At 43.7% G+C, this 14,310-nt stretch overlaps 1 protein-coding gene across 1 annotated transcript; it reads right to left on the bottom strand.

Annotated features, from left to right (window-relative positions):
• Positions 1-6,382: 6,382 nt before the first annotated feature.
• On the bottom strand, positions 6,383-14,093 carry LOC143124743 (clathrin heavy chain linker domain-containing protein 1-like). The gene is made up of 11 exons (XM_076286451.1): positions 13,965-14,093; positions 13,678-13,865; positions 13,232-13,371; positions 10,523-10,724; positions 10,322-10,434; positions 10,103-10,196; positions 9,618-9,724; positions 9,159-9,333; positions 8,628-8,827; positions 8,071-8,250; positions 6,383-6,573 (listed from the first exon to the last, which is right to left on the bottom strand). The coding sequence occupies exons 1-11, from the start codon at positions 14,091-14,093 to the stop codon at positions 6,383-6,385; spliced, it is 1,719 nt and encodes a 572-aa protein (XP_076142566.1).
• Between the last annotated feature and the right edge of the window lie 217 nt (positions 14,094-14,310).

The following is a 14,310-nucleotide window of genomic DNA, read 5'->3' as shown; positions in this document are numbered from 1 at the left end:
CCATCTGTGTTTCACGTAAGAAGAGCAAGAATGATCAGCTGTAATGATTGATTGTTTTTTAGGTATTTGGTGTAAATTGGTCATGTTTTACATAAATTGTAAAGGTTCATTCATTAGCATTATATGGGTATATGAGTTTATATATGGGTTTTATATGGTTGACTTCTCTCTAGAGGGAGCATATTTGCATTATCTTGTTTACTGTTCTGTACATACTTGGACCTAACAATCATTGACTCCACTCTGACATAGAGCCGCAATAGTGTCTCCCAGTCAATAGCACCCTGCAAACCGACCGTATCTACTTTCAAGGGCACTGGCAAGTGCGGGAGCTGGTTAAAAGTAAGAGTATGAGAAGGAGCTGTCACAGTGAAGGAACAGATCAAATAACACATGTAGTACAGCGAATCAGCCGTCAGACTATTACCAAACTGGCATGTAGGTTACATGTACAGCAAAAGCAGAAGCATTAGAAAGTGTTGTTTAAAAAAAGTATAGTACAGAAGGAGATAAGATAGTAGGTCTGAGCAAGTTCTTCATAGTAGACTGGTGAATGAAATTCTACAAATATGTAAGAGAGCAAAGCTACAGGAAACGTAACTGTGCTACAACATCTCAAAAGAAACCCATATGCTTTGTGGGCTGCAAACATAGGTTGTCGTAGGTTGTAGGTGATTGTTGATGAGGGAGTACGATTGCAGGTAGGCTGGCCTAAATCTTCTTGTGGCGCTGCTTGATTTACGAATAGTTTTCAGCCCCGGTGGCTGCTTTTTTGGGTATGCAGTCCAATCTCCGGAATGGGGCCTGTGAAAAGTGGGCTAAGATAAGCAGCCAGAAAAAGCTCTCCTGCATCTGCCAAAACTGTCCAGTGTGACAAGCAGGACGGACTCTTCAAGGGTCAGTCAAAGACAGAATCAGCTCACACATTCACAAGGATTGCTGGTGGGGTTGGACCACATGTATTTAAGACCACAATTCAAGAGGGGCTTTTAAATGTTTTTTTATTTTGTTTTTTTAATTAGATATGGGATCTAGCATGTGATGTTAACTCATCCTATGAACATAATTTGTTCTTTATACCAGATCTCAATAAGGACATTTCAATAATGCTCAAGTGTAACATTCTGGCAAGAATCTGAGGCAAAATAATATATATATGCAAGAGTTCTGCATTGCCATGTGACTCAGACACTATTAACATTAATGAAGCCACCGACCAGCTCTCCTGTTTCCTATCTGTCTATGTAACACCTATAAATTCAGTATGTATTTACAACACGTAAAGAGATAGGAAGGCCTCTCACTGAATAGAAGGCTCCTGATTTAGAATACCAGGGAGCTGAACTCTTCCTCTACAGCACAAGATCAGTCTCTCTTCAGTTAGCAGCTGCCCGGTAGCAACCACTCCCCCGCCCCCTCTGTGCTTGTCCCTCATAGCAACGCGAGTAGAGACCCACAGGGCTCAGTCTTTATTGCCCACTGACAGGGACAGTGATATAATGCACTATGAGTGGCAACAGAGGGTAGAGAGTGACCTAGCGCAGCCCGGGTGATCACAGGGATTGTGACTAAGTGGTCTGTGCGTTGGAAGGATGAGTAGCACTGGTGCTGTGCTGTGCTGTGAGTCAGCACGGCTGCCACCGCTTGCCTGCCCATCATGCCACATATGTTGGGGTGGGCCACTCAGCCCTGCCCGGCCCTGTCTTAACACACACAGCCACCATGAGTTATCATGGGGACCAAAATATAATATGATCAAAGTAGCCAATTTATTCCCAGGTCGGTCGTACACACACACACATATTTATACTTGTGTGACCCATATAACACTTTCCTGGTAGGAGAATATGCCTAGTCATAGATGCAATTAATAACATGACCGGCTAAGTTATATGGTGATTTGTCAACTGCAAGATTGATGTGTGTTTCAAATAATGTCATGTTGATGTCTATGTCTGTGGCTCACAGGGTGTCATATTGCGCCTCCTGCCAAACTCAACACCATGCTACTGCCGCATTGTTTTATTGATGAGGCAGCTGAAGTAGCCCATGGTGGACAGGAGTTCAGTTTTAGATTTCAGACATCTTCAAGAATTGTCACACTTTCTGCTTGATGTCTATTACAAATGCTCTTTTTCTGCTTCAGAGTCCAAATTATCTGATTAATGAAGCGTTTATGTACAGAGATACACTTTAAGCTGGCAATGGACAACCTCTTCCTTTTTTATTAGAAACAAGCAGTGAATTATTAAGCATGAAGATGTTGCTTAACATCTCTGTTAAGAATAACATGACGTGATCAAAGTAGGTTTGTCGGCAGAGGAAAGTAAAATTGATCTGTACAGTGCACATCAGGATGTAAGAGTGGCAAAAAGGAACTGTGTGTGTGTGTGTGTGTGTGGTGCTTCCATTTGTTTTTGCTACATGTATTTGTGTGTGTGTGTGTGGAGGAGGAGGAGGATGTTCACAGCAGTTTGGTAGTGACTTTGTACCACCACTGCACTGCTGATTCCATGAATGTATCTGAACCTCTCTGGCCCATCTTGCAAAGTTTAAACAGAATCCTCTCAAAGTGCTGCATTGAGTGGGCATTGAGCCAAATGGAGTGTCCAAATTTGAGGTTATAATATAGAAATATCAACAGCAGTCGAACAAGCTTAAAGATGAACTCAATACCAGTGACAAATCCAACACACTCCAAAAAGAAGTTAAATCAGAATCTAGTACTGCAACGATTTTTTAACCCCCTGCCCAGATAGGCATTCAAACCATTTCTTTGAACACAATACATGTGACCATCAGACCATGGTCATCTCTAAGCTGGACTATTGTAATTCACTATTAGCTGGCTTACCCGCTTGTGTAACAAGATCATTACAGCTGATTCAAAATGCTGGAGCACGCCTGGTCTTCAATCAGCCAAAGAGGACACATGTAACTCCTCTCCTAGTTACTTTCCATTGGCTCCCTATAGTAGCCAGAATTAAATTTAAATCTCTCACTTTGGCCTATAGGACACTAACTAGATCTGCTCCTAGTTATTTTAATTCAATAATCAAGCCTTACATCCCCAACCGCCCACTGCGGTCTTCTGGTGAGCGTATGTTGTGTCGACCAGTCATGAAAACTGGGTCTAATTCCAGACTCTTTTCTTCAGTGGTTCCATGTTGGTGGAATGAACTGCCCAGTGCTCTCCGTTCCTGTGGTAATTTTGGGTCGTTTAAGAGGGGTCTAAAGACATTCCTATTCAACATATACTTAGTTGTTTAAGCGCTTATGTGTTATGGTTTATATAATGTTGTTTTATTTTAATTGGGCTGTTAATTAATTTGACATTATTGTTTATTATTGATATTCTCCTTAATGTAGTCTTAGCATGTCATTGTTTTTATATTATTGATTGAATTGACATTATTGTTTTATTATTGCCTTTCCCCTTTTTTACATTGCTTTTTTATTAGGCTATTGATTGAATTGATATTATTGTGTACTACAACTATTCTCCTTACTATATTTGACCTACATTTTAATCTGTTCCCTGTTCAATTTTTAAATATTATTATGTTGTTTTGTATTTATGTGTCGCTTTGGACAAAGGCGTCTGCTAAATCCATAACCATAACCATCCATAACCATAAATAAATAACTGAAAAAAGGAGTAACTGAGTGTGAAAGCCTGTTTAGGATCCTCCAAATGGCCAAACAGACTCTGTATTTGTGCATTCACATGTTGGCCATTTCCAACACATTTCACTGGAGAGTATACTTAGATAATACTCCAGTGGGGAACACAAAGAAATCAATTCTTTGAATTTAAAAAAACTGATTTTCCATAAGGCACTTCAGCATATTTGTAAATAATTTAGCATTGTCAACACATTTTAAACTGGGATAAGCCCTGAAGATCCTGTAAAAAGGGATGAATCATCCTGCCTCGCTTGACTCTTGTCCATTGGCCATTACTGCCTTGTCTTTAGTACTCTGGGTGCACTGAAAAGTAAACATTGTGAGTGTGTATGTATATATAAACACAGCCAACAATGTTTTCAGAAAAACAGACTCACACCCCTTTAAGTGCACTGAAAGGAAACAGTAGGGCACACACCTACAAGAAATATGTCTTGTGCTAAATGACCCCTTCCTGTGTATGTGCCATGTCTCTGCTGCTTTATAGTGTTTACAGGATGGGTGGCAGTCTCCAAGCTTTCAACTGAGATAGTTTTCCATTGGCTAACCACAAGTCTATAACAGCATGGAAAGGCTAACAACATCCTGCTGTCCTGGGAATCAATTCAGTTTTTTTCCATTCACATTACCCATTTAGAGACATCTGAATAAACAAAACCACACAGAGTTAATTTGTAGTTCACTTCTACAGTGGATGTGGGAAATGCCAAGGATTACAGCGCATCTAGTCACTGCACTTGGCCCTTCGAATGCCACTTGAGATGATCTTATCGTTTGGAAATGTTACCAAAGCTTTCATCACAAACATGACTGTCTAGTGGTGAGTCACTAATAGCTGGCTACCGGCGACTCCTCATTCCTGCCAGTATCTGAGCAGAGAGCAGCAGAGCGCCCAGACCTTTGAACAATAAACCCTGACAAATGCCTGTTCAAACAATGGTCTGGAAGTGACTCAAACTCTCTGTGGTTGGTTGGTGTCCGAGAGCAAACTGCATGTGACACAATGGCACTCTGCTGGTCAGCTGGGCTCTGTCCAGAGGCAGTGTCTACTAGACGGTCATGTCAGTTCACATCACTGAGGCCCGGGCAAAAGCCGAGAGCGTATATCTGTGCTTGTGCTACTTTAGGCGAGCCAGCCGGGGCGACGCAGCATAGCACAGCCGAGGGCAGACAGGGAAAAGCTCAGGCTCTCTTTAACTGTTGATGGCGATGGGGAGGGGGGTGGGGCGGGTGTGTGCTTAATCTTTCGAAATGCTCACTGCTCCACTTGGTAGGAAGCATGTCATGTCAGTAGGGGGTTTGTTACAGTTAATCACACACCAAACCATATCTGACTCTTTGTTCTATGTTCTTTTTGTCCTTTTTCATTATCAAATCCATGTTAATAATACCCACATCACTGTTTCCGTTAACACCAAAGAAGGCCAGTGATGAAAAGGACATCACTGAGGAGGCAAGAGTGAAGCTATCTGTGAGGAGAGAGTCTCATTGAAAGGCAGCTCGTGTTTGAAAATGAGAGTGTGCGTGGAGGGAACATGAGACGTAAGGAAATCCTGTAGCCTGGCAGACAGAGAGGCAGAGGCTCAGGGAGGAGGCTGGCGGAGGGACAGGGCTTAGGGAGGGAGCGCAGTGAGGTGTTCTTCTTCTGCGCTCGGAGGAAAGCTGCGTCACGCTGGCTCATCAGCAGGCCAGCTACCGCTCCCTAGACTGCAGGAGATCAATACCAACAAGCTGTGGGGGGAGGAGGTACGCAAGAGCTGAGACAGCACACTCACACTCTCCCTCTTTGTCTTTGATATCGTACAGTGTGACTATGTGACTGTGTGTGTGTGTGTGTGTGGGTGTAATAATCTGAGGCATTTACTGCTGACACAAAGTAATGTGTACCACTGGAAGTTCTGTTGGTTACAGCCAGTGCCGAATGTTGTAGAGCCCTAGATTACTGCTTGTTGGTTTGTTGGACACAACACTGCTTCGATCCAAAAACACACAGGGCTAGAGGGCTCTCTCACTAACAGTGTGTGAACCCTGCTCAGGGATCTCACTGTTGACATGAATGAACTGCTCTACGCAGTTAGGTTAGCGACAGTGACGGGGAGGGGAGACTGCGGTCTGTTTATCAAAATGTGGGCGATGTTTGTCCTCTGAGCGGGGACTCTATTCACTTTTATGTGGCCCGCTTCCATTGTGACCCCGTCTGGTCAACAAAGAGGCCTCTGTGTGTGCGGGGGGAGGCCACAGAGCCGCCCCTCTCTCTACCACTGTGTCCTCATACCGCCGCTGACATAATGGAACGAGCGGAGAGTGATCACTATGGCCACTCATCCCTGGGTTTTAATGAGCTTGACCGATGGGGGATGATGCATGTGGATGTTATTTTGTTGTTGTTGTATTTTTTTGTGGGAAATCTACAAGTGCGGCATGTAAAGGAGATAGTAGTTTTTGCTTCATACATGATGAATTAAGATTCAGATACCATGGAAACATTTTGAATACAACGGACAAAGTAAAAATGTGGTATAAACTTGTCAGTTTTTGATAATTACAATGTGGAAGAACTCCTAAAAGTTAGTGGTTATCAGAATACAAGACTTCACATGTCTCAAATGGCTGTTAGTAGCAATGTTCTGCTGTGCTTAAGCATGCTTCAGACTCACTATATTTGTCTCATGTGCGCCACCTAGTGGTCACACCTCTACATGAACACGTGATCCATAACCTTGTTATCTTCTCTGCCCGATGCGAGAGCCAGGGCATGAGACTGCAGAATCGTGTTGATCTCTTGTGCCACTTGATGGTCGTTTTTAAGGCAGCAGCAGTTGGCAATGTCACTCCAGACCTCATCACCGCACCTGGGGTCTTCACTGATGGCCTTCTCCAGTGAGCCTAACACACCACCAAAACAAAACAAAACATATCTCACTCACAGCGTCTGTATGTGTCTTCTTAGTGTCAGTGGGTAAACTTAAAATAAAAAAAAGTGTATTATTCGTCTTATCTGGGGTTTACACTACATTATTTGTGATTTAGCAGACACTGCTATTCAGAGCTACAGTGGACTAACTACAGGGTCAGTCCCCCCGGAGCAACTCGGGGTTAAGTGCCCTGCGAAGGGGTGTAATGGTGGCAGCACCTGGTATCAAACTCATAACCCTATGGTGTTCCATGTGGAAGCCACTAGACCAGTGGTTCTGAACCCGTATGCTGTGAGGCAAAGTGAAGTGTGCCGTGGCATTCTGCGCAGCAAAACCTAAAGTGCAAGCTCATGAAATAGCCTATGATAATGTGTGTGGCGTAATTTACTTTCAGTAACCATAAGTTGGTGTGCCTTCGCATTGTGGTTTGACCTTTGGTGTGCGTTAGTCCCAAAAAGGTTAAGAACCTCTGCACTACACCACCAGCAACCCCTAAGACCAACACTTCTGATAATAACTGAATAAGTATATAAGTATATATACTCTTTTGATCCCGTGAGGGAAATTTGCATTTAAAATCTCTGCATTTATTCCAATCCGTGAATTAGTGAAACACACTCAGCACACAGTGAGGTGAAGCACACACTAATCCCGGAGCAGTGAGCTGCCTGCAACAACAGCGGCGCTCGGGGAGCAGTGAGGGGTTAGGTGCCTTGCTCAAGGGCACTTCAGCCGTGCCTACTGGTCGGGGTTCGAACCGGCAACCCTCCGGTTACAAGGCCGAAGCACTAACCAGTAGGCCACGGTTTCCATCATTTGGCAAACCACCCACAGGTATTTGGTATCTGTCACCCTTCACCTTTGCTGCTGTAATTCTGCCACAATGCCTTCCTAGTGTACACAGTGTCTCTGTCCAGCCTTGCCACGCTCATTAATTCATTGCTCTGCCATGGGTGTTTATGGACTTACGAACTAACTTGATGAAAGAGAAGACAAACCATTTTGTGGAATGATGCATCATCATATGAAATTTTCAACGATGTCTCTGGTAGCCTATAAGTGATATCACACTCTGTCTGTTACCCGCGGATTCAGTTCTGCCAAAGGCCCGCTTATCCTTTCTGGTAGCCTACAGTGCTGTGTGAGTGAGAGGGGGGGTGGCTACAGTAGAGCGGCGAAAGCCAATGTGTGCTTCTTTTACCGATGTATTTAATGATATCTTTTGCATTTCTTATCCAAACAACGTCAAACTTGGCACTGCTTGTGCCCGTTGCAAGACACCTGGACGAATGGTTCGATAGATATGGGGTTAACACACACACACACACACACACACACACACACACACACACACACACACACACACACACACACACAGACAGACGTTTCTGTCATTTATAGATAGATGATGCCAGTGTGTATTATATGTGGATGTGTGGTCATGTGCGTGTACGTGTAATGAGGCTACCTGGCCTGCCTGTGTGCATCTCCTCGAGCAGCTCCATGGCCAGGTCCTCCAGATCGGAGTTGAGAAGCGAGTGGCACGCATAGCCCACGCTAAGCACAGGAGCCCTGCCTTTGTACTCCTGTGTCAGGGCCTGGAGCAGCACCAAGCTGGGGCAACTCCTGAGCACCAGCATGCAGTCATCTGCAGGGGACACAGACCAGCAGAGCTCATCTGACCCACAACACACCGCACCACACAACACCAAACATGAGGATTTGTGTGGAAACAAGGGAAGACCTGTCAACACAGGCCCCCTGCTTGGAGAGGCTGCCCGAGTAGAGGGATGTTTAAGCAGTGGACATGAAACATCTAATGTAAACTATCGTACAAGTCCCAAGCCAACCAACTTCACAACGTCATCTTTTATTCTATTCAAAGATGCCGCTACACTTGTTGTGTAGATAATTTCTTATCTATAATCCAGGTTCTTTGACGGTGTGAAACCTTTTAGGATTATCAGAGTAGGAACTGTGTTACGTATCCACTTTAAGCAGTGATGATGCCTAATTCCCCCTCACCATCAGTTAAGTTGTTCTGCTGAATGAACTCCAGGGCACAGAAGGTCAGGCCTCTCTTACACATGGTTATTGCGGCCTTGCGGTGAATGCCACAGGCCGAGTAGACCATCTGGGCCAGCGCCAGGCAGGTGTCAGTGATTCGGAGCGTCTTGTCGCCATGGGCACAGATTACATCTCCAAGAGCTTCACTGTAAGTCAAACTGTACAGAGAATTCACAACTTGAAGAATTTCACAGAACACCAAAATGAATGGCCTCATATTGTTTATTTTTTCTGGTTACTTGATAGTCCACCTATAGATGGTTTGTTTAAATTCAAATTTAGTCTTCAAAATCACTGTTGAACAGCACCTTTACCAGACCCAACCCACATCCCTCACGTTAACCATAAATTGTTGTGAAAAGAGTGTCATCTGAGCATCTGTAATCTGCACATAGTTTATAAGAAACCATCCAAAGTAAATATGACCATTTTCCTGTTTAGAGTCTCTCTTCCCTTTCTTCCCAGTGGCAAGGTGAAGCCTCAGCATACCTGTGCTGTGTGACCCAGTGTGTGACCAGCTCCACAAAGTTGTGTTGCAGGGCGCAGCGGACGCTCTCCACGGAGAGGTCTTCCCGGGGCAGCTGGCGCTTGTCCTGCACTGAGTTCATAATGGCCTGGAAAAACAGCAGCAGAGGAGGAACCTCGCCCTGATACACTGTAATGGCTGCAGAAAACCGAGACCGAATCGATTAGCCTACTAAATGCGGAATTGGTAATAAAAGTAATGTTATTAAGGTAGAACTGCATCTGACTTTCATTCACATGAGCAGCAAACTGTCTAAGACAGTTAACTATTTTGATATGGCACTGTGCTTTATAACATTTACAATGAAACCTTGCAGAGAAATTAAAAGTAGGCTACGTCATCATCAGTATGCTAAAATGTGTCTGACTACAACAAGTTATAGCTATCAATTTTTAAAAGAGTGAGAGGTTAAAACAGCACACCTTTAAATTTCTCCATGGTTTCCATGTTCCGCAATACCCCGTGTGGAGATTTGGCTGCATGGAAGGCAGCTAGCTCATAATCACCACTTTCAAACAAGTCTGTGAATCTACAAGTGATAAGAACACACACCAACAACCAGGAGATTAAATCCAAATTCACAGTAGAGTAATAGTGGTAGACATACACAATTTAGAAAACTAAATTGTTGTGCTTGGTCTCAGGGGTCTCAGGGTCTCAAGTTGTCAGACGTCTCAAAGCCGTTAAATTTAATAATTCAAATCTTAAATGGCCCAGCCCTGGGCTGAAGCCCTGTGAACTAGCTATCATGTAGAGTGTGGGAGCATTGAGCTGACCCACCAATATTTGCATAGAATCTTGCTCACGGTATTAAGTTAGCAAATATAATTTGTTTAGTTATTAAATTAACTATATTTAGACATTGCCCATCTTTTCAATTAGAACTGTCAATATTAGTAAAAATTACCTCTCAATATAGTCCACAAGAAGTTCTGACTCATTGGCTTTACTGGGATCATCTTCTTCAAGTGCTGCACTACTGCTATCCACTGTATCAGACACTGAAATAGAGCAATAGAGCATTACTTACTGTAAAAATTATAAGAAAGTATGCATTTTCAAGTACAAAAACTTCAAACATAAAAGCACTGTTTACAATATTTAGAAATTATCAAAAGAGAAAAACCTTTTATTTCAGCTATTTGCTCAAGTTTTGCTGACAGGTGCTCAAGCAAAGGACCATCTTCCTCACTCTTCCAAGAAGTAATCACATCATTTACACTCTGTAGTTGTTGGAGACTGTAGAAAAAAAATCACATCATAAAACAAGGCAGAGGACATCCCGTCACACTCATGGTTGTTTGAACATGAGCGGAAGAGCTCATACCGCAGGTGAAGTTGGTCGTTCTCGAATACAAGCTCATCTCTCTGATCTAAGGCTGCCGTCACCTTGCAGTCAAGCTCAGCCTTAACTTGCATAGGCACATAGCGGTTCTTCCTCAAATTCCACAGGTCTGCTCGCTTCCTCTCCAGGACTTCTATGTACTTGGCCAATGCTGCCGGGTTCATTGATTCTTCAAATGTCAAACCTGAAACACAAGACAACCATCAAAAGACGGTCCATCAGTAATAACAATAATAATACCTTCGACTTATATAGCGCCTTTCATGGTACCCAACGTCACTTTACAACACATGGATTGGGGGGACCTCACTAGTAACCACCACCAATGTGTAGCACCCACCTGGGTGATGCACGGCAGCCATTATGCGCCAGGACGCTCACCACACACTAGCTTGAGGTGGAGAGTGAGGGAGTGAATGAGCCAATTACAGTGGGGGATGATTAGGGGGCCAGAGTGAATGAGCCAGGTTGGGAATTTAGCCAGGACACCGGGGAACCCCCTACTCTTTACGATAAGTGCCATGGAATCTTTAATGACCACAGTGAGTCAGGACCTCGGTTTAACGTCTCATCCGAAGGACGGCATCTCGATCTCGATCTTTTTTGGCCAGAGGGAAGAGTGCCACCTACTGGCCACCCACCAACACCACTTCCAGCAGCAACCTAGTTTTCCAAGGAGGTCTCCCATCCAAGTACTAACCAGGCCCACACCTGCTTAGCTTCAGTAATTCAGCTAAGACAAGGTATCCATTGGTCTGGCTGCTGGCTGCTGGCAGTACTGGTGCCCCACAGGGGTGTGTCGGTCCATCAGTACTGGTGCCCCACAGGGATGTGTCCTCTCCCCGCTGCTCTTCTGCCTTTACACTAATGACTGCACCTCAGAGCCCGTCTGTAAAACTCCTGAAGTTTGCAGATGACACCACCGTCATTGGTTTGATCCAGGATTACAGACAGGAGTCCTGCAGCTGGTCCAATGGTGCAGTCAGAACCACCTGGAGCTAAACCTCAAGAAGACTGTGGAGATGACGGTGGACTTTAGGAGAAGTCCCCTACCCCTCACCATCCAGAACGACACAGTGTCCACTGTGGATTCCTTTAGGTTCCTTGGATCAACCATTTCACAGGACCTAAAATGGTCTCCCCACATTGACTCTATCCAGAAAAAGGCCCAGCAGAGGTTATACTTCCTGGGACAGCTAAAGAAGTTTAATCTGCCTAAGGAGCTGCTGACCACTTTCTACTCAGCCACCATTCAGTCTGTCATCTGCACCTCCATCACTGTCTGGTTTGGGTCAGCCACTAAACAGGACAGGGCCAGACTGCAACGGACAATTAGGGCTGCAGAGAGGATCACTGGAGCTGACCTTCCCTCCATCCAGGACATGTACCGGTCCAGGGTCAGGAAAAGGGCAGCAAAAATCTCTGCAGACCCCTCACATCCTGGTCACAAACTGTTCAACCTTCTTCCATCTGGTAGGAGATACAGGGCACTGTTCGCCAAAACCAGCCGACACAGACAGCTTCTTCCCCCAAGCAGTCACTCTGTTGAACGCTCAGAAATAGCCCCCACCCTTACACTAAATAAAGTCAATTAACACTATTCTGCTCATCTACCTCATGTATACTTCAATCTTACAATTACAATATTGTCATTCATACACCATTGTTGCACCGAACTGCCTTGCACTATATTTATATTTAAATCTTAAATCTCAGTCAATATCAGTACAGACTAGGGATGTAACGATTCAGCAGTCAGTAACAGCATAATGTGACTTAATGGCCTGTGTGATGGGGATGTGGATTGCTAATGTATTATGAGTAGGCCTATAGGCTATGGTATGGCTATGGTATGGTATTCTCTCCGATATAATAAATACAACACATTGGGTTTGGCAAGAAATTTGGCAATACTACTTTCACACAAGTGATGGCACCCCTGCATGGAGACAGAAGATTGTCCGTTTTGCTTTTAAGGATTTCATCTGCAATGGGGAAAAAATCGAACGACATGTAGGCTATGCTTACTTTAGTGCTGGACTTGGACTCGACTTGATCAATAGGGACTCGACTCAGACTTGACGTGGATCAATAGTGACTCGACTTGGATTTGACTCGGATGAGTAGTGGACTCGACTCGGACTTGACTTGGAATTTTTTTTTAATGACTTGGACTTGACTCGGACTTGAACACTGGGGACTCGAACCTGGACTCGAACCTGGACTCGAGGCATAGTGACTTGACTACAACACTGGAATACAGTAGCCTAAAGTTTTATTTCGAACACTTACTTTGGTCTCACTCATTGGATCCAAATAACAGAAATAGCAAACTGCAAGTTATGGTAGGGTAAGTTAAGCTATAAGCAAATAGCATATTAAACATGAAGAAAAAAGTGAACAGGACACTTTTTGAAACTATTTCAGCTTGTGTAGGCCTATCAGTGCTTTCTGAACATATTGAAGACACTTTTAGAAATACTGTGATAATACCGAAAACCGTGATCATTTTGGTCACTATAACTGTGAGGTTAAAATTTCATACCGTTACATCCCTAATTGCACTATTCCTACCCTCTCTTTAATGGTATATTGTATCTTGCCGGTGCCTGTTGAGGTGTCCACGACCATGGCAACCTTGATGTATGCATGTAACCACACTGACACTGAGTGGCGGTGGATGGCTCATACCTGGTATCTGTCTAATGGGGTGATATGTCTGGGTGTCTGATGTCTTCTGCTGCGCTGAGTGCTGTTTGTCCTTTCTGCTCTCCTCAATCCTCTGCAGCTCTGCCTGTAGCTCAGCAGTATCTCTCTGAATGATTGCAATCCTGGAAAATCAGTGACAAATCACAACTTTCACAATAGGATTCACTGTCCTTAACAGTGCACAATTCGAATCGCAATTCTGCTTCCTGTTTGTTACCTAAATTGAAATGCAAGTGAAATTCAAGAATTGAATTGGATATTAAGAGCCAGTTTAAATTCAATTCTGGAATTTTGCACAAGTCTGGTCCTTAATGCAGAAAAAAGACATGTTTAACTCTAACCTAACTCTTCCCTTAACTCAAAACAAATAAATAAATAAATCCTAAATCACAGTGTTTGCATCTGATTGTGTTGTCACCGGTTGTCACCTCTCTTGAAGTTCCACAGCTCGTCGCTGACAGTACATGAGAGAAGTGGGCTGTGCAATCATGGCCTTCAGCTTCCTCTGGGCAAGCTTGGCATCTCTGCCATTCTTTTTAACAGAATTTATGAAGTCTTCATATTCTTTCTTAATAGCAGTTAGGATCCTCTTGTATGCAGTCACATGCTCAATTAGCTGTAATCAATAAATTAATTAATTACATATGAATGCGTAAACACTACACCAATAATGTAAAATAACTCGTAGGCTACATCGTTTGCAGCTCATCGTTACCTTGTCAAATGCAGAATTGTAAATAACGAGTCGTTGTTCATCGGGTGCTTTTTCTGATGTGGGCAAATGTTCCTTTTCAAACTGTATGTAACTGCGTAATGACTCCAGAAAAGTGTAATCACTGCACATGTGCAAGTCTCCATCGTTAATGTTCTTAAGACCTGAATGCTTAGACATCTTTGGGAATTCAGCGAATGCTATCTGCTCATTCTATTTACTCAGGGTAGCCATGCTTGTTAACAAACTAAATGTTTACATAACAGTAACGTTACACACCTCACTTCATAATTTTGAAATATTTAGCCTCTGGGCAGAGAAACAAACTTACTTCCGAAAACATTCACGT

Source organism: Alosa pseudoharengus, unplaced genomic scaffold (assembly GCF_046254945.1).
Source record: "Alosa pseudoharengus isolate Yale_2024_CS ecotype anadromous, Long Island Sound unplaced genomic scaffold, YU_APseudo_1.1 YU_APseudo_1.1_scf_15, whole genome shotgun sequence".
NCBI classification, from domain to species: domain Eukaryota; kingdom Metazoa; phylum Chordata; class Actinopteri; order Clupeiformes; family Clupeidae; genus Alosa; species Alosa pseudoharengus.
The sequence above is the reverse complement of the archived record's forward strand: the minus strand, read 5'-3'. Positions and strand labels throughout refer to the sequence as shown.

What these genes read in the sequence shown, in the direction of transcription:
- LOC143124743 (XM_076286451.1), bottom strand. Translation starts at nt 14,093, where the DNA reads ATGTGCAGTGATTACACTTTTCTGGAGTCATTACGCAGTTACATACAG. An exon ending in ACAATTCTGCATTTGACAAG is followed by an intron (nt 13,866 to 13,964) that starts GTAACGATGAGC and finishes TATTGATTACAG; the next exon opens with CTAATTGAGCATGTGACTGC. An exon ending in AACGACCAACTTCACCTGCG is followed by an intron (nt 10,435 to 10,522) that starts GTATGAGCTCTT and finishes TTTTTTCTACAG; the next exon opens with TCTCCAACAACTACAGAGTG.